We start from the raw sequence: 21,212 nt of genomic DNA, 5'->3' as shown, positions 1-21,212 counted from the left end.
CCCAGATGGTAACAGATGTTGCATTGTGTCAGCGTGTGGGTTTGTGAGCTGTACTTTGTGGCTCTGGCCCATTTTATATGTCACAAGATTGTATCACACGCAACATGACGAGCAGGTGTCCATTGTCCTCACAGAGATATGCTGGCTACACACACCACGAAGTCTTCCCCAGAAAAAGCAAACTTGTTAATCCATTTTTTTGGCCATCATTAATTCTCACAACAACCTGCTCTCTTCTTTTCTCACACAGAATAATTCACCACCTTTCCATATGCTGAACTCAAACTGTCATTAGTGTTAAAGTGCACACAAAACACAGCATGAACAACACAGGAGAGCCTTTTTCCATGAGCCTAACACTGTTTAACTCCACATTAGTGGTGGTCTCTGTCCTACCTTGTCATTGAGGTCTAAGACATAAGTGCTGTGCCTCCACTTAGTGAGGACAATGGGCTCCGGCTGCTTTCTCTCCAGGCTGCGACTCTTAGGAACCTCGCCAGGCTGAGGGGAGATGTTGTACTGCAACGACAGAGACAAGTGGTGATGTTTACGGTCCAGATGTTTTTCTAACAGACTTCAGATTCCCTTTCCCTACCTCTCCTTTTACTGTCCACAGGATCATTGGACAGAGGAACTTTCCTTACACGGCAGGCATTGTTTACAGTAAAGTCCACTGACTGTACCTGCGTGTGCACTGGACCACTGTTTACTAACTCTGCATACGAAGCGGTCTATTCTGATCGCCTCTAAAGCCTCCAGATTAGGTGGTAAAGTGCCACTAATAGCCAGTCACTTAGAGTTCAACGTAAACTTGGCTCTTCCGTGAGTTCTCAGAACTTCATCCACTTACAACAACAGGACTGGTCTCAACACTGCTAGGATGAGGCAAAGTGTGTTACAGTGCAGTGGCGCCAGGTGATGTAATACGACAAGACTTGTCATTGTCAAAGGAAGGAACCTGCATTAAGTGGTGGATGTCTGATTTAAATAGCGAAGACAAAGCACACGGACAGCCAAGTTCATCATGTAATCTTACCTTAGGCAATTCCCACTCTGACCTGGAGCCATCAGCGCTGTAGTAGTAGGGTCGGCCTTGTTCGTCCACATGTTTTATCCACTGTAAACATAAACACTTGTCAGCTGCAAATAAAGAAAAAGCATCTGATGGAAGTGCAGTCGCTAAGGGTGACAGGTGAGGTCACCCAAACTCTTTTAAGCACAGTCAAAATCAGATTCCACCTTCTCCTGTGTGTATTCAGACACATAGAGGGTGTGTCCATGTTCATCCAGCTCTTCAGACCAGCCTCTAGGGGGTGACCCATACTGGCTGTCAGACTGACTGGAGTGGGTGCTGTGGCAGTTTTCCTCTGAGGACAGTGGCTGTGGAGAAAGAAGGACAGCAATGAAGACCTTAAAGCAAAGAATTGGCTGAACCAAGGGTCACACGTATGACCACATGGCAAGTTTGTTCTAACAGGACACAAAGTTATAGAAAAGCAGAGTAAAAACTGGCTGCTGAGTAGCATGTAGCACTCCAACATGTGAGTAGCTTCATTTTGATATCACTGTAAGCTACAACACCAACATTTAAAAGGTTCTCAAGTAGTTTTCAGCATCAGTCATCTTGCCCAACTGTAGGCAAGAATGTGAACACAAAAATATATATTTAAAAAAAAAAAGAAGAGTAAAACTGTAAACATCATGTAAACATTTTGATGCAAAATGCTGCAGCTACACTACTTATGAGGACTACAAAGAAAGAGCATATTTCGCCAGTATCAGCTTCTCTTCATTAGGTTCCTGTTGAATCCCCCTCCTCACATATAAGGTCTTTAAAAAAAATCAGGCCCCATCTTATCTTAAAGACCTCATAGTACTGTATCACCCCGATGCAACCACTTTGACTGCAGGCTTACTTTTGGTTTCTAAAATATTTAAAAGTAGAATGGGAGGCGGAGCCGTCAGTTTTCAGGCCCCTCTTCTCTGGAACCAGCTTCCAGTTTGGATTCAAGAGACAGACACTATCTCTGCTTTTAAGATTAGAAGTAAAACTTTCCTTTTTGATAAAGCATATAGACAGGGCTGGATCAGGTGACCTGAACCCTCGCTTAGTTACATTTCAATAGGCCTGACATACTGGAGGCTTCCCACAATGCACTGTCTCTTTTTCACTCACCTTTTTTCCACTCTTTGTGTTTAATTCAATTCAATTCAATTTTATTTATAAATCGCCAAATCAGAACAACAGTCTCCTCAAGGCGCTTTATATTGTAAGGTGATAATACATACAGAGAGAACCCAACAATCAGATGACCCCTGTATGAGCAGCCACTTTGGCAACAGTAGGAAGGAAAAACTCCATTTTTAAACAGGAAGAAACCTGCAGCAGAACCAGGCTCAGGGAGGGGCGGGGCCATCTGCTGTGACCGGTTGGAGAAAGAAGGAAGACATTTAATCATTAGTTATTAATCTCTGTCTTTTGTTCTGTTTTCCTCTCCTCACCCCCAACCGGTCGCAGCAGATGGCCGCCCCTCCCTGAGCCTGGTTCTGCTGCAGGTTTCTTCCTGTTTAAAAATGGAGTTTTTCCTTCCCACTGTCACCAAAGTGGCTGCTCATACAGGGGTCATCTGATTGTTGGGTTCTCTCTGTATGTATTATTACCTTACAATATAAAGCGCCTTGAGGAGACTGTTGTTCTGATTTGGCGATTTATAACTGCTGATTGGCTTGGTGTTACATAAATAAAACTGAATTGAACTGGATTACACAGGTCGGATGTGTAATCCGACCTGTGTAATCCACATAGCAGCTAATAGATAAATTAAGAGCAATGCTTCTGGCTGCTGGTGCCAGAAGAGAAAAAGAGTAGTGAAGCGTTCAACCAACTATATTTAGTGAATATAAAAGCTGAACAACCCAAGCATCAAATAACATTTGACGCGTTTCTTTTACTTTATTTATTTATTTATTGTTCTTACTTTATAGCTGACTAATGCTTTTATTTGTGTAAAAATGGTTAACAGTCACAGCTGGAAAATAACATATTGAACAACTTCACACTAGTAGCTGATGGTATTTGCAAATGTCAGTGGCAGATTTATCTGTCGTGTATCGCCACGTTTTTCCTCAGGCTGGTTTGAATTTCATGTTTTAAGTCTTTCAGCCGAGCAGCACAATCAACAACAATAAAACAAAGGTCCTGTGAGAAGCTGGAATCAACACGTTTGTTTTTTAGGCAATAATAAGCCACTCCAGTGCTCTATCAGTTATACATCAGTACATTAATGCTTCACAAGGGGGCAGTGTTGGATAGTTAGGATGAAATGACAACCTACTAAGAAACCGAAAACATGATTTCTCTATATCAAAGGCGCACTTGTCTTCCCACCTTCATCTAACCACGACATCTTTTAAAAGTGAGGTTAACCACAACTTCAACAGAGCCTGTTTATTTAATGTGAACTGCCAGAGACGCCATTTACAGACCATCATGACCTGATTCCTGTTTCCACATCCACTCACACCTACTAAACTCACACCTTTGGCCCAAACAAAGGATTATTTGTTTGAATGCTTGTTCATGTTTGACATTTATGACTACTTACAGAAACAGATAATTTTTAGCATCTCTCTCCAAATACTTCAGGCACCCCTCACCTCACTCTCCGCTGTGCACTGACTGTCTCCTCGGGTACTGCTGGTGCTGCTGCTAGTATCCCTGGTGCGTGGTGGCTTCCAGGTCCGCTCCCCAGTGGCCCGGTTGTAGTAGAAGTGCCTGCCACTCAGATCTTTGTGGGTCTCCCAGTCACCCAGGATGTGGATTGGGGAGCCTGAGGGCACAGGAGGCAGGCTGGACTGAGAGATCTTCAGCTCCTGGAGGTTGGTATAGACGGGCGAGTCGGACCGGCCCTGACCTGTCGGTGACGTTGTCTGGAGGAGACAGATGGAGGAAAAGAGGGGGAAAGATCAGGATTTGTGGTGCATTCATTCACGGGTGGCTCATCTTTTTTTCATTTATATTCACTGAGTTGTCCTGGGAATTTACGACTGTCCTCGCTTTATTCTGAAAATTTAATGACATTCCAGGAATTCCATGACCACAATGTCTGCTGACATCCAAGTATGTGTTGGAAACGCTCGGCCCAGCTACAAACAGCAGCAGCTGTCACAGCGTGGACCCAGCGGTGGAACGTGATCAGCTGAGCAGTTTGCTGCAGCACAGTTAGCATTACAAACATAAACACGGAATTTAGCTGCAAAGAAATATAACTGTTGCACAATAATCTAATTTCTCCATTTAGAAGAAGGAAAGTGAGTGAGTGAGGAGGCAGACAAAGGCTTTGAGCAAGTCTGGCAGTCTGCACGGCAGGATGGAGGCGGCACATGTGGCTTGCAGTCACAGAGGTTGAAATCGCACTATATCAGTGAGATTTGAACCACATGCACTCAACAGAGTTATGTAATCATTTATCTGTCAAATCAGAGGCAAATGCTCTGAGGACAAATGGCTGCTGGTATTTTGATGCAAGAAATACCCATGTGGGATAAAAGATATGAAATGCAAAAGAAATTAAATGGTGAATTTCAGAGATTTTACTTCACAGTTTATGCATGAGGCTGTTTAATAGTTATATTAAACAATATGTAGATTGTTTTGGTATGAGCTGCCCAGTTTTTCAGACAACTTCTGCAGCAAGGCTCCTTGAATGTATTGGAACTGTTTCTACTCCTGTTCACAAAGTTATCTATTATCATACAAGCCTAAATCTTAACCTAAAACTAATGATACCATGCTGTCACACTGGCATTAGCACTGCCAGAGGTGCAGGTGTAGTTTCAACTGTTCACTAAAAGGATTGCAGATTTTTCTGAGTAACTGGGTCTTAATTCCTGGAAAGAAATTTGGATTTTTGGTGCTTTGAGCACAATTTACTTCATCAAGAGAAGGCAGACATACAGCAAATTTCCCCCTAGCACACAAAAAAAGCACTACAGGTCAGAGGAAAATACAGAATTTTAAACAGAAAGTTTTCACAGGACTCTGTGCAGGCCTGTGAAGAGCTGTCACTTTAAATGTGGCTTTTTGCCATAACAGACAGCACTGTCACGGCACGGGGACCTAACAGCTAAACATCTCCTTAGCAACCATAAATATTGCTTCAAATTGTGCAACAGCAGGTTAGAAAGATTGAAAAATTTGGGGAAACAAGCGTTAGAAAAAAAAAAAGGAAAAAAAAGCACGTTGCACAGCAAAGGCAAGAGGAAGTAGAAGAGATAAGCTACGTGTCTTTTGTGCAAATGGCTGGTATAAAGTGCCGATGCGGTATAGAGATAAAAAGGTTTCTATTAACTAAACAGTTTGTCTTCCATTTAGATCTTTGCTTTAACACAATCTAAGAGATGCCGTCTGAATATATTTTCCTGGATTTGGACCTGGCCCTGCAGTGTCAGAGCAGATAAACATCAAAGACAGTTTTTGAGATGGTCTTTTAAAACTTGGCAGCATCCGAAGGTCACTCCACAAAAGGGAAAAAGCTAAGTTACCATGGCTACGACTCAGAGCGTTTAACGTTCTGTATGCTCTGAAAAAAAAATATTTGGGGCTTTTGGAGCTGAGCTGAGTCTGACCGGTGCCAGCTTTGGGTGTCTCTAGCGAGCAGGAAAGCATTAGATACAGAACGCTGTGCCAGCACTGCCTCTGTTTGTTACAGGTGAGGAATGTAGGAGTGGAAACACACTTCAGTTACAAGCTTTTGGGCATCTTTCAGGATGCAGATGGAACTTCCTGCCGGTTTTGGAATAACAGGAATATTTTTCACATGAATTATTATTTAATATCCTGCACACGTGCTGGACCGGAGCAAAGGCCTCGTGGCACCCTGCTGGCTTCAGTTAGTTTTACCCGCTGCTTCTCAGTTTCAAGTCCAACACAGAGCGAGCAGCTGAACGAGGCAAAGCGAAGAGACATGACAGTTTGGCTGAACTCGAGTTCAGACTCGTCCGTCACCACCAGAATGGATCCAGTGTGCTGCAACTTTAACTGCTCTTTTTTATTAAAAGGAAGTAATACAGCAATGATGGAGTCTCGCGGCTGTGGAGAGCACGGCTGGGGTCAAATCCATTTAGATTCCACTCAGCCCAAACAAACCTGAATGCATCTGGTGGAGAAGTAATTTATATGCTTAAATGCCTGTTTTGACAGAAGGGAAACCAAAACATTTTTTTGGTTTCTGCATCCAGAGTCATTTCAAAATGATTGCAGTCTGAGTGGAGTGTGCACACGCTTTATTACTGGGTAAAGGAACAGTTCAACTGCTGACCACACATGCTACAATCATTTTATATCATATTCTGCTGCCTGCATAGAGAGTGTTTGTCTTCTTTAGCTGCACTGGTCATTTTGCACCACCCTAACATGTAAGGTTTAAAAGGACGCTCAGCTCTTCGTTGTTGTTATTAGTGTTATTACCAAAGACTGGACGAAGCTCCCTCTGTGTTTCCACAGTGCTCCCCTCAGCCTGATTAAGTGCTGTTAATGTGGAACATAATGAGTAACAAGAAGAGCACAACCAACAGAGTTTATTACCAAACACCCGACTAATGACTACTGTACACTCAAACTTAAGGCAGTGAGAAAATGCAGATCACAGTCACTGTGTGTTAGCATGACAACGTAACCACAAAGCTATAGTGATAAACTCACTATAACCTTCACCAAATTCTGTCGTAATTCCCAATGACATGTAGATGTTTTGTCACATGAACGCTCACTTTCTGTGTGAGATCAAGCGCACACCTTAAGGTTTCCAGTACATCAAACTTTATATATTATTTGCTTCCAGAGAAGGTACCATGATGGTGCACACACATGCACAGAGACTAAATCACAGGATGAAAACAAAACTAGCTTTGCTGGTTAAAAACAAAACAGGAAGCTAAAGAAAAATAAATAAATAAATAAAAATACAGCCTCTAACACCATGATTCACAGCTCTTTCATCCTCATCAAGCCATTCAGTGAAAGCTCATTACAAACGATGATCCAGTGCTTTCCAGGAAGAGACCACTACCATCAACATAGATATGTTTCATCGCAGCATACAGGTGACGACTCAGGACCATTTCTAGTGTTTCTAGTGTCCATCAGATTCCCTCCTTACTACAAATGGTAAATGGACTGGTTCTAACACTTAAAGCTCTTTAGCACTTTGCCTCATTTAACAGCTGCACTGCAAGCTGGATGCATCAGAAAGCATGGGGTTAGCATCTTGCCCAAGGATATTTGGCTGCAGACTGGAGCAGCCAGGGTTCAAACTACCAACCTTTTGATTAGTGCTCCGACTTCTGACTTGCTCTATGCAGGGATTCAAAGTCTAGCTTTTCCTCTTTTTTTTTTAAGTTTGTTGCTAATCTGTATGACATCTAAACACGAAAGAGGGGAAAAAGTGGCAACTCCCTCGAAACTAGACAGAAATGAAAATAGCAACATGAAGAGAGGCTGTTCTGTATGAGAAAGAAAAGCTTCATGCAATGTACACCATACACTAAAACACAACACGATCTGGTATTGCAGGAGACAACAGAGGAACTTTTTTTTTTTTTACTTCAAAATTAAACTTGACATGAAGAGAAACATCACTGGCAGTCACCATCTGTTCCCTAAATTCAGACTGGCAAACTTTCACTATGCTGTTATTAATAATACCTGGAATCCAATGCAACAGTTTCAGGAGAACAAAGCTGCTGCTTGCTGCCAGTGCTGATGGAAAGGTCTCAAACTATAAATGAACAGTTTGAGGAAGAGCACAGAGGAACTAATTGTTATGGGACATCAAAGACCTGAAATCCATCTGTGCTGGCAACGCAGAGGCACTGTGCTATATTAATGCAGAGGGCAGAGATCTAAGCAAGCTGACATGGTGAAAATATCTAGCAGTCTCATTTGTGTCACCTTGTGTCCAGAGCTGCACACAAAGACGTCGTCGTCATCCTCCCCGGCTCTCCTGTAGCCTCTGAACACACTGAATGCACGTCGCATGGTGATGCACGGCGGCCATCAAGTGCAACGGGGCACGCGCTGTGGTTTCAAAGCACCCCTCGCCAACACAGACACAAAGAAATACACCGCTTTCTCTCAGTCCTTCTGACTTGTAATGTTCCAGCTGAAGGTAAGAGGAAATCTGAGACCTCACTGTGTGTGTGTGTGTGCGTGCGAGGTGGAAGGATTCTGTTCCCCTTTGCACTTGTCAAACACACACACACAGCGTGGCAGTGTACACAAACGCAACTGACACAACAGGAAACTGCTGAAATAGTGTGAGCTTCCCCTACGAAGAATGACTTTCTGTGGGTTTTGCTCAGACCAGCCGCCGACAAAACTGCTTCACCAAAGGCCAGACTCTATTTTTACCACAGTGTAGAGACCAGAGTGTGCTGAGGAAAGATAACACCCCTGATCACTACTCCTGTGGACTCTTCTTTCACCTGGGCAAATGAGTGCCATATGACAGATTAGGCAACGTATATTTAAAGGAGGTTTGACAGGCAATAAAAGTGTTTTATCACCAACGGCAACAATTCTCTAAAGATTTTTGCAATTCCATGTGGCAACATGCTGAAGCTCTTTCACCATTACAACACTTAGTTTTGATCACCGATTTCACTTTGTATTGTTTCTAGATGATACCTGGCACACGACAGGGTGTTAAAAATTATGATAAGATGTAAGAATTTTGTCTTTTCATGACTTTAGTTGACCGCTACCTGCAAATAAATTCTTTCAATGAATTTGTATAAACACAAAGGTTTACGCTGGTAATCTTTTAACATGTTTTAGGTGCCGTATTTAATGTACTTGAGAAACAGTTGAAAAATACATCTGAGAACGTTACACTACAGCAGGAAAAGCCATAGTTAATCTTCAGGTATGACAAGCTGCAGCCGACTAAATTTAAAGCACACAAACATGGCATCAGTTACATATGTGTATCATGTGAAAGGGGTCACATGTCATGATGCATGTGCAGAAAATTATTCCCAGTACTGTCATATCTCACAAGAGCTGCAGGGACCAAATCACAAGAGTGGATGTAATGACTGCACCCCCTCTGATAGCAATTACCCAAGGTAGGCTATTAATGCTATATTAAATATGACTTGAACCTATCAATGAACACCAAAAAGTAATCAGTAAAATGGTAAATTAGGTCATAAATCAAGTGAGAAGTGGGGCGATTTCCTCATTAACTTCAAAAGTGCAAGCTTTAGTTGACAGTCACCTCTTTTTGCAAACACTTTATTTCAACTCACTATATTTATTTAATTAAACAGTCGCTGCGTTATATTGTAAGGTAAAGACCTAATCAGACGAACCTCTGTGTACAAGCACTTGGTGACATTAGGAAGGAAAAACTATCTTTGATTAAGGAGAAAACTTCAGCAGAACCAGTTCAGGGATGGGCGTCCATCTGGGGGTGAGGGGAGGGAAACTTGACAAAACACAACGATCAATAACAACCGGGTGGCTTCCCCTGCTGGTCAACAGGAAGACTGCAAGTATAAGGCACTTCCTTACCTGTAAGGTAAGTAAGATACGATTGTCATGACAACCTTAATCTTATGGTCTATGACGGCTACTGCTTTAAGAGAATGCGTGCTTATGATGATGATTATTTTGATGATAATGTGCCAATTTTAAAGATAATAAGCACTATTTAACCAAAACGTATGACACATTAATTTAAATAATTCCCTCAATTAAATAACACACTTTTTAAAACACTCTTTTTCAACAGTACCAGAAAATACAGGCACACCTGCTAAAATCTTCCCCGTGGTATTACACAGTAAAATATAGCAGGCAGCAAGTAAGAAGAACTTCAGCATGACGTCCTCCCACAGTACACTCACTGTAAATCGCTGCCCAGTGTTTATACTGTATTCTCAACAGGCAGATTCCTGGCTGAAGTGAATGAGATGTGGCAGAGAGCAGGGAAGGAGGGATCAGGACCCAGGGTCTCTGACAGGTAATTAAAAATAGAGAGGATCTAGGGGATGGGTGGAGGGAGCGAGAGAAAGAGAGCAGGTGATGAGGAGAGAGGGAGAGAGGTGCTGTTGAATACAGAACAGTCTTCTTCACAGCAGAGCAGCCTGTCTGTTGGCAGAGCCGTGATAAATGAGTTTCAGACTACAGGCCAGTACAGTATAGGATCTCCACAAACTGCATTAAGAATGCATTACGCAGGCTGAGTGTGTAGGCCCGTGTGGTTTCGTGTCGTTAATTCAACTCAGAGGTCTAATGGAGAAATTGAAGGAAGCTGGGAACGGACGTGCACAGCAGAAAACAAAACAACTGATTAGAGAGAGGTTTGCTAATAGATCCCGATGAGCTTAGGCTCTGTTGCAGTTTGCTATCGCCCTTGTATTTATCGCCATATTGAGAAAAGCACACTATAAATCGCCTCCCTTCAGTCAGCCTCCTGTCCCACAGAGCTTGTACAATCGCTGGAGAAGGACCCAGCAGTGCGCTGTAAATTAAACCATAAATAATTCTCTGTGTAAAGAAGTACAGGTCAGGGTGAGGGCAGCAGGGACGCACAGGCTGCAGTTAAACTGCAGGTCCAGTAGGTGTCTCCCTTGGGTTACGACAGTAGGCACAGGGGTGGGAGGGGGGAGAGTTTCCATCACAAATATCTGGCCATGAGGAGAGTACCGTGAGGGGGAGGGGTTTCTAGCACATGGCAACCCACTCTGCAGCATCTCCATCAATGGTAGCTGTGCAGCAGTTTGCAGTCCAAACAGCACACAAAGGCAGATCAAACACTGCATTTTCTCATTTCAATCACCGATTCACGATGCTGCTGCTACTGCTGTCAGGATCCTGACAGACTAAAAAAGCCGAACACATTACATAATGTTTACAGATCTCACTTCCCTCCTTTGTGACACAGAATCTACATTTCTGAATAGACACAGATATTTAAAAATGAACAGAAACAAAATGTCTTTTATGTCTTTTAAATGTCTTTAAATTGTGGGTCTGAAATGACACAGCCCCTTAAAGACATCCATGCTGTTGCACTTGGTTTTGCAAATGAAAAGAAAGGGAAGTAAAGCAAAGATGAAAGCACACAGCATGAAACAGAAGCTCAAACTTCCTTAACACGGCTCCACCTGTACTGCAGGCCAGAGACTGGATAATACAGACCTACTGTGCAGTGTTTTGGGTCTGATCACTAATAGTGAACAGCAGCACATAACTCCTTACTGGTAAATGTGATGTTATTTATTTGCTGGTAGGCAAATATTCTTTCCCACAGAGTCAATCTTAGGAGGTCTGCATTGAAAGTTAAAGGCAGCAGAGAGATTCAACAACAAACTCCACTCTCTGTAATAACTGTTGTTAAAATAATAATTCTTTATTCCTCCCTCTTATCACCGACAGCACACGGGTCAATCTCACCTCTGAGCGTGGCTCTATTCCCCCGGTAACCGCCTTACATAATGCGACTGAGTAATTGAATTAGATGAAAGCAGGTTAAAGGAAGTGTGGTGGTAAGAATAGACGGCATGGTGACTGAGAGAGCTGCGTCTGTGGCCATGGAGACATCCAGCCAATAAGGTGGTCACCACGAGAACCGTTTGAAGCTAGGTCATGAGGGTTGGAGAGAGGGAGGGCAGGGGAGAGCATGCAGCATCGCTGAAACGCTGCCTCAATCTGCTCCCATTCCCTCTGTTCTTTTGTCCTCAGCTCTCTCATCTTTCTCTGCTGACCTCTTCCCACCGCCGCCTTCCTCTCTCGCTTCTGTTTCCCCTCTCAAGCCACGTTTCTCTGCAGACACACACACAGACACACACACACTTTCATCTGCTGCATCTTTTGATAATCATGCACCAAAACCTCTTTGGCCATTCTTTCCTTCTTTATCCTGTGCCACCTTTCAGTCAGCCAACGCCCTACTGCTACCCCTCCTTCTGACATTCATCATACTTTCTCTCCCTCGGCTCCAGGAGATATGATGCTGATGACGATGGCCACATCCATATGATCAGATTAGCCTACATTTCCGCATCGCTAGTCATCGCTCCGAACACATTCGCCCACTCTCTCATCATAATATTTCTGGCAAAGCCCCCCCTGTCTATTTTCCATGAACATGAGAAAAGACGCATCCACACACGTGCACCACTCCTCACCTCCCTTAGCAACCAGTTTAAGAAAAAGAGAAAAAAAATGTCTGAATAGTTTGTGCAGGGAAAAATATGTTAATGAAACATATATGCAACCTGCACAGGTAGACAGGTCAGCACTTGACAACCAGGGTTAGGCACAAAATAACAAAAAAAAGGGGGGAAAAAAGCAAAAACCAAGAGATTAAAATTGAGTCAGCATCTTTTCAGCGGTCGGTATGACGACAGCTCCTTTCATTTCACGGATCAGAAGGTTCGGTGAGGCTCATGCGCTGTTAGAGATGCGAACAATTAACCTTTCGGTGTGGAGCTGATAAGGCTCAGCTAAAATGTCAGTTTGTTGTGATAAACCTCCAGATAGCTTGTTGGAGAATAACAAGTCTAATAGACACAAACTGTTGCTGCCTGGATACTGCAGACAAAAAAGGCTCCAAGGCTCCAAGTGCTAAAACAAGCTGCAGTGGACAAATGAAATTTTTGAGTTTTTGTTCCAAAATCATCTGTTTTACATGATTTAAGGCTTCTTCTTTTTTTTTTTTTTGTTCAAACAACATCTCTGCAAAGAACAGAGGGAGTTTCACTGCCACACACTGCCTCTCCAATCAGGTTTCCTTCTTGAAATATTAATTGAGTGAGGGGTGGATTTTGAGGACAGGGGAAGCCTGCAGCCATGTTCAGTCTCCTGTGCATAAGGGGGAGACTGTCGTAGAGCCAAGAATGAGTGTGCGGCACTGTGCTCTGCCTATCTGCAACAGCACAACTGAGAATAATGAGAACGAGCCAATCAAAAGCTTCATTTGTAAAGGCCCCAAGGACCTGGTTACTTTACAGGTAAACATCAGATCACAGGGGTTGGATTCTATTTGGGCCTCAACACGAATCAAAGTGTGCGAACACAGACGCAGAGAGAAACTCCTTTTTTAGTTTTGATCTTTTCTTTAAAGCACATGGAGACATTCCCAGACTATTTAAGAATGTGTGTGTATGTGTGTGTGTGCCTCTCAAATATCACCAGGTCAGTGCATGCAGCTGCTCACACTAGCAGGAGAGACAGATCAGAAACATGTTTGTTGCATGTGCTGCTACTGTCAGTGTATGATGTGATTTGTGTAACAAGCCGTTTCAGGTGGGTACCACATGTACCTTTGCTTCACCTGGCTGTGCTCAGTCTCAGTGGTCAGTGCCTCACTGCAAACTCCAGGCCTCGAGGGCGGGTGTCCTGCAGGTTTTAGATCTCACCTTGGGTCAACACACCTGTTTCAAATGATTAGTTCATTACCAGCCCTCTGGAGAACTTCAAGACATGTTGAGGGGGCAGTTTAGCCATTGGAATCAGCTGTGTTGGATCAAGGACACATCTAAAACCTGCAGGACACCCGCCCTCGAGGCCTGGAGTTCGACACCCCTTTTCTAGAAGCTCCATGCAGTCTCTATACTCACAAGCGTAAATGATTAAGTGCATACTTGACAGATCTGTGGACCTATTACACTCCAGTCTTACGTCTTGACTCCAACAGACTTCCATTGAATAGATTATTCATATTTCATTAACCAATTACGACAGAGAAACATATCTGCCTGTAGCAATCAATTCCATACCAGTGCATGCAACATAATGATTTTTGCTGGAATTATTTTCTAGAGTGGAGCAAAGTTGCTACTGTTATCATGCACAGCGCTATACAAATGAGCTGATGCAACAGAGTGGATGAATTCGAAGATCTGGACCTAGGCATATTAACTGCTCCTGTAGCTGAAAGCCAACCATAATGTTATTGGCAAGTTGGACTAGTCACAGCATACATCAGCACTTCAGTTTTCTCTCCACTCCATCTTTACGCATCAGTTCAATCAGCATGTATGTAACCACCTAACATGTTCTCACTGGTTCTTTTGGATGCCCAGAGGTTAGTTTATGGTAGTTATGGACACCCTTGGCGCTCCATTGGCTAATAAAGTTAGAGTCATTTAATGTTGTTTTAAATTAACAAACTTCTGTGGGTTTAATTCACTGCAAAGTTTCACTGTTTAAAGTGCTGGTGTAACTATGCCTTTTCTCTAAGAAATACTCAGTGCAAAAGATTGTCTAACAGAGTAACAGATTGCAACAAAGAATCTGAATGCGCATGCTGGGGGAAGTTAAAGGCCACCGATCTGCACAGGAGGACAGACTCCCAGACCCCCCAGGAATGTGTCCAGTCTGGGTCATCCCCCCCTACTGTTCAAGTCCTTTTGCTTTTCATTTTCTGCCAAACTTGGAGTCAAACTTTCACTAAAAGCTGCGAGCCAGCGCGTGTGCTCTCGATCAAAGTGTGAGACACGCAGCCAGACTTGTGGGAAAGGATGACAGAGCCGTGCTGCAATCTGTTACCCACACAGCCGTCCAATAAAAAAGGAAGAACAGGATGTGATGGATTTTGCGTACGCTCCTGAGAGAGAACTGGAAGGGGTCTGATAAATGAATTCAGGCTGCACAAGTCAAACGACCTGCCAGCACCCTGACAGCATCAATTTGTTCTGTTTAGTTGCAGTGGGGTTATGGGGGTGGAGGGGTGGGGTATCGATGACGCGCTGAAGGAAAATTCAATTTCTTTAATGGAACTGGCGTTGCCAAATCTCACTCTTATTTCTCATTTCAAGTGGCCCTCACATTACAAAGAGTCTCTGTGTTCAAACTTGCTGCCATCAGGTTTTCTCTGACTGCAGAGCCAAAGCTAACAGAGGGTCTGTTCTGGGGTGACACCACTAAACATTACACATTACATTCTGACACTTCTGACTATGAAAACTTGCTTAATTAAAACAGACAGTGTGCCTGTTTTCAGGTCCTCCTGTATCCAGGCTCACAGACTGCATTACTGCACCAACATCTGTTGGACATTAAAAGAGCAGCACCGGGCTACATATGCAACAGAGATATTTACAGCTGGTGTCTGATCCATTCACCCGTGGCTATGGCTATTAACAGAGCAGAGCTGCAGACAGCGCCACTGTATTTTAAGAACTATTTCGCAGGCGTAATTTTTGTTTTCTTGCCATGTCTTGGTGGCACGGGGCTGAAGCAGAGGCTTAGCAGCATTCCTCTGTGGCTGACAGCTGACAGCTAAGCCCCCAGTTAATGACTAATCCTGCCCTAATGCCTTCAGTGTGATTGGTTCAAGCTAATTACACCGACTCCCTTCCCTGGGTGCGGAATGGCTGGTCGGGTGGGATGGAGAAGAGGTCAAAAGGTGTGTGGACTTGTGCAGCAGAGATCTTGGTGAAAGAACAGTCAGAAAACTAACAAGGACCGATTCTAATCAGCTGATTAAGTTGATTGATTTAAGCAAAGCTTTAAAGCAGATTTGTCAAAGTTTTGATAGTTCTAGCTTTTCAAATCTCAAAGCAGCTTCTTTTCACTTGTTGCAACTAAAAGCAGCTACTCCAAAAGTCAAGAGTGCTGAGGCCCACGTAGAAAGCAGAAAACCCCACAGGTCTCCCCCAGTTTTAATCTTCACTCTACTCAAAAGTGAAGATTAAAACTGCTGGGTGAGATATATATATATATATATATATATATATATATATATATATATATTAGGGGTGCAACGATACACAAAATTCACGGTTCGGTTCGGTTCGATACTTTGGTGTCACGGTTCGATATTTTTTCGATACAAAAAAAATGTTCATGCCTTTTTATTAATTTGTCATTTATTAAATTTTCACGGCACATTCTGCACCACATCTCTGTGCGTTCATCATTTGTTTGAAGCCAGATCACCTCCTGCAACCACTTTTCAGAGAATACGCGCTTCTTTTGTGGTTCGGACTCCTTCTGACATTTCTTTGGAGGTGGAGGAACATCACAGTAACTGCTTAAAGGAGCTTCTTCGACATCTTTAAGAGTTCTAAACAAATGTCTGTCCTCCTGAAAATCTTATGTACGCAAACACGCGTTGCAACTTCTTATCTTGTGCGGGTTTTTATTTTGACAGCGAATGCGCACCTGCGGACCACTTATGTGCAGCCCTGGTTATTTAGCTCGTCATATTGCAGCCACAGAAATTCTTTTGTCCATGAAACCATAAAGCTGCACTTTCTTTTTTCCTTATAGTCTGATTTGTCATAACCTTTCCGTTTTGTGGTAAGCTTTTCTTTGGCTGTCACTTCTTCACGCTGACCTGTCTTATTTGGCTCAGCAGAACTAAAATATATATCCTGCTGCTTTTACACACGCACTAACATAACGCTCAGCGATTCTCTGCGCGATCAACCTCTCACATGTTTAAGCTGCGGGAGATTTCACTTGTCATGTTTGCATAGTAAGCTAACGATTGATAAGACGATGTCAGAGGAATTGGTGCGCAAATTATCATCACTCACCAATCAGTACTGTCGCTCTCTATACACAGTTCACGCGATTGCAAAGTGAAAGCAAAAAACAAGCGCAAATTCAAACGCGATTTCAGTATGTCACATATTGACAGTGGCCGATGCCAATGACATAATTACCCAGCTACATTTCCAAAAGAATGCAAAAGCATTGACATATATTTTTCCTTCCTAGGATAGGCCGACGGGCAGGGCAGAGATAGATTTTGGTAGCCCGACTGGAAAAAAGCCCCGTCGGGCTAGCGATTTTGCGAGCCCTGTATCTGATTGAGGAATCACTCATCTTTGGAAAAGAGAGTTTATTATGGAGAAATGTCTCTTTCCAAAATAAAAGCTATACTATACGCTTCTTCTGGGCTATATTCTCAGCAGCATATTAAACATATCAGGTCCCCATAAGGAGAATCGTGTGCTAACGGCTGTCTAAATGACTCGGGTAAAGTTTGTAGCATGCTGCTTGTTGTTTTTCTCTGCTTCCACTTGTCTTTGCACTAGGATGATGTCGGAGTAAATGTGCAGTCTTATTCGTTGTGTTCCCACTAGTGCTGTCAGCGTAAATCTGAAATGACATTAACGTCACAACACGGCAAATCTCCGTTAACGAGCTACCGCGGATCACCTCATGAGTGGGGCTGGAAGACGTCAACACATTAACGAGCTAACTGCGCTAACACACTAGTTCCCACCAATTGAGCATTGCTGGCACATCCAACATACTGTTTTACTTTTGTCCATGACAGGCTTACCTTCAGGGTCATACATCACATGAAAACCAAAATAGTTCCAAACGCCAGATCTGAATGAGGGTGGGGGAGGTTCAATTTGCCATGTTGCAACTAGCCTAGCTTCTGTCTCGCTAGCTTGCCCTGCGCTCAGTGAATCTGTGTTCGACTACTCCGCCTAGGCTGCACTGTCGAGCGCAGATCCACTGAGCGCTCAACACAGACAGCATCATCAGAAGGAAAGTTGATAAAATAAATTAAAAATGTTGTATCGTTCGATACATATGCGTACCGAACCGAAAGCACTGTATCGAACGGTTCGATATCGATACGAGTATCGTTGCACCCCTAATATATATATATATATATATATATATAAACAAACACCCAGCTCGCCATTGAGTTCCTGATGAAGGCTCTTAGGGTCCTGTTGATCTTGTACAATTCTAGGCATTCCAGTATCCAGCTGTGGGCCATTGAGTCATAGGCCTTCTTGTATTCTTGTAATCAATCCAGACAGGTTGGTCAGCCTGGTCTTGCAGTCTTGGCTGACTGTTCTGTCTACCAGTAGCTGGTGTTTTACGCCTCTGGTATTCTTGCCAATCCCTTTCTGTGCCCCGTATTATCCCATGTGCCTGTTCATCTTAGCCAATATGATGCCTGACAGGAGCTTCCATGTAGTACTGAGGCAGGTTATTGGTCGGTAGTTGGAGGGGACCGGTCCCTTCTTGGGGTCCTTGGGGATCAGGACCGTCCGACCTTCGGTTAGCCATTCCGGGTGTCTCTCATCAACTAGCAGCTGGTTCATTTGTGCTGCCAGACGCTCGTGGAGTGCAGTCAGCTTCTTCAGCCAGTAGGCGTGAACCATGTCGGGGCCTGGTGCTGTCCAACTCTTCATACTAGAGACCCTTGCTTGGATGTCTGCCACCGTGATGGTTACTGGACCCTGTTCAGGGAGGTTGCTATGGTCTGCCCTCAGATCCACTAGCCACTGAGCATTGCCGTTATGGGTTGCGTCCTTCTCCCATATGCTCTTCCAGTATTGCTCCGTCTCCAGCCTTGGTGGTGCTGTTCTCTTATTGTTCCCTTGCCACTGAGAGTACACCTTTGCTGGTTCTGTGGAGAACAGCTGGTTTCTTCTCCTGCCTTCTATCTCTCTGGTGTACCTCCTCAAGCGGCTGGCCAAGGCTGTGAGTCTTTGCTTGGCAGTTTCCAAGGCCTCAGGTATGGACAGCTTGCTGTATTTTTTATGCACCTTCTTTGTCGCACCTTTCTGCAACTCCGTTAGTTGGCTAACCTCCCTCCGTGCTACTTTGATCTTGCCCTCTAGCCTCCTTCTCCATGGAGGGTACTGCTCCTTGTGGCTGTTCAACTTATAGCCAAGCATCTCACTGATCACTGCTGCCGTATTGTAGATCAGCTTGTGGCTGTAGGTATCGTCCATAGTGCTGCATTAACATCATCTAGCAGACCTTCTGAGGGTAATTCACGTAATATTTTTTATGTTGTACCTCGTCAATCTCTAGCTGTGAGAGCAGTCCCTTCTTTCGAATGTTGGAACACTGAGCTACTAGTTGTTTCGCCGTCATTGTGGATGTTGGGTATCGAAGAATCCATAGGTCCCTCATCCTATTCATGTAACCCCTTCCGCCAGGGTTACTTGCGTAGTAGCATTCCAACAACGCCCTGTTTTTTTGTCTTGCCCACCGATGCCTGTCTCGCTCACGTCTGCGGTAACATCATAACCCACCAGGGGGCACCACTCCCATTTTGGCCATGACGCACAAAAGAACCATTTTGGTTTTAGCTTTAAAGGTTTCCTTGGCCCCGCCTCTCGCCATGTGGTAGCTGGGATAGCCTGATAGTTTTCAGCGTTGCTTCTAACCTGCTTAAATCACCACAAACACTTCTGCAGAACACACAACCTGCTAGAAAGATGGTTATGATCAGCTTCGAATGGATGAAAATAAGTTTTGAATATGCAATCTGTTGAGCCGTACATTGGTAAGACCACTGTTACCATGGGAACCTGCAAGCGTTCAGATAATCCAGAAGAGGCATGAGTGTGTTTTTTGACGTTATTACTATTTTTTTTTTTTTTTTATGACTTTATCTGCCGACAAACACTGCAGCACTGCCGATGCTGCAGCTAACAGAACACAGACAAGAGAACTGATTGGTTTGTTGTACTAATTATGTTCATGTACATAATAAGTTTTTTTAAGTCTTAATTTTGGTAAACAAAGTTTTTATCAATTAGACCTCAATTACACTCTTATACTTCTTGGAAGTCCACCACCTGGGACACACATATAGTTGGTACTTTATAATTAAAATTCTCAGCAGACGAGTCTGTTACATCACAAAAACCATTCAGATACACGTCCACACAGACCTGTGTCACATTGATCCGGGAGGACCCCAAATAGTTGCCTTTCCTTTCTGTTATTTATTGACCGGGCTAACTCAAAGAAAACTTGACTTGATCCACTATCCTTGTAGTGCATTCCTCCGCAAATGCAGCAGCACAGGATCTGTGTTAACCCAGCTGCTTAAACAAAGCCATTATCCTTCCACTTGATGGTCTCATACTGAGCATAGCAGGCAGGAAAACCTCGGCTTTCATCACACACAGAGCAGAGCTGTTATTGGAGAAGTCTATCCAAATGCGGCATTCTGACCGACCCGTGTTCGTTTCTGGTGAAATACAGATCTATTTTTATTGTACAACATTGCTTTACAGTAGATACGACACACTTTACTGAAGCACAAACTACATATTCAATCTGTAACAGCTCATTAGACAGAAAAACAAGGTCAGCAGAGAGCTGAAGGATTTCATTACAGAAACCAGGCTGTTATAGCATTAATCTACTGCCACACCAGCCTTTACTTTTAGGATTTTAGGATTTTTAAGAAATGCTGGAACCAGGCTGCAGGGATCTGCTCCCATTTAGCCCCAGGCTTATTTGTGAGTTCGGCCACTGATGCTACCTGATAAGGCCAGGCTTCTACCACAACACTGATTGTTTCAATGTTTTAAAATTTGTCTGAAAAAGGGTAACTACATTACCCACGGTGCACCTTGTTAGCTGACAGTTGTGTTCGGGTGGTAGTTGAACAACAGGTACATACTGGTACTGGTAAGTATAAAATCCAATCTTGACTTAAAAAGCTGAAACAGGTATCATGACAGTTTATGGGGTTTGATTTATTCAGCTCAGCTCTGTGTAGTTTGATTTTCAAAGTTTTCCCATGGTCAACCTTACATCACCCGACTTCATACAAGGTTTTAGACGGAGCTAATGTCTCTGGGGTTTGTTCTTCAGGAGCAAGCGGGGGAAATATTTTCCTCATGAACATCAAACGTCAAGGCGTTTCCTTGGTTGGCACAAAAGCTCTATCCCAAGCCATAACAACCCCCAGTCCCATTATGACAGCATGTGATGGTACTGTGCCCACTAAATCAGCCAATACAACATGGCAACCAACACAAGCAGAATGTATCATTAACATGCCCGTTTCAGACTGCATTTCATTTTGCCAATAAGAGTATGTTTAACTGCGCAGGTCTTCATGTGCGTCAGCACCTGGTTTTTATTTTAATGAATCTGACTGGAGCCTGAACCAGAGGTCACTTCCACTCTGCAGCAGAACAAAGCTGGAACATTGGCTCCACACATCAGAAAGATGGAACAAGGCTTTGTTGTTGTGAGAGACGAGGAGAATGTGTGCACGTGCACATATCCTTTTAATACACGTGCAAGGGCTCATACGCACGCACACACGCGCGCGCGCACACGCACAGAGGACGTTTCACACAAAGGCTTCAACATATAAAGAAAAACGTGTCAGTCTGCAGAAAGCACTCCCTCAGTGCTTCCTGTTTTAGTAGATTAGGTTTCAGAAATCACAAGCTGTATGCAG

The 21,212-nt window shown here is 43.6% G+C and overlaps 1 protein-coding gene across 7 annotated transcripts in view; it reads right to left on the bottom strand.

Moving 5' to 3' along the window:
- arhgap12b (Rho GTPase activating protein 12b) overlaps positions 1-21,212 on the bottom strand; it is a 69,175-nt gene that overhangs the window by 10,417 nt on the left and 37,546 nt on the right. For all 7 annotated transcript variants that reach the window (XM_085172093.1, XM_085172095.1, XM_085172097.1 and 4 more), the window contains 4 exons: positions 3,658-3,930; positions 1,240-1,380; positions 1,037-1,117; positions 397-519 (listed from right to left, as the gene is read on the bottom strand). In XM_085172093.1, coding sequence (XP_085028219.1) covers positions 397-519; positions 1,037-1,117; positions 1,240-1,380; positions 3,658-3,930 — 618 coding nt within the window. The remainder of the gene's footprint in view (positions 1-396; positions 520-1,036; positions 1,118-1,239; positions 1,381-3,657; positions 3,931-21,212) is intronic.

The sequence above is a fragment of the Neolamprologus multifasciatus genome, chromosome 9, assembly GCF_963576455.1.
Source record: "Neolamprologus multifasciatus chromosome 9, fNeoMul1.2, whole genome shotgun sequence".
Lineage (NCBI taxonomy): Eukaryota > Metazoa > Chordata > Actinopteri > Cichliformes > Cichlidae > Neolamprologus > Neolamprologus multifasciatus.
Note: the sequence above shows the minus strand (reverse complement) of the source record. Positions and strands in the feature narration are given on the sequence as shown.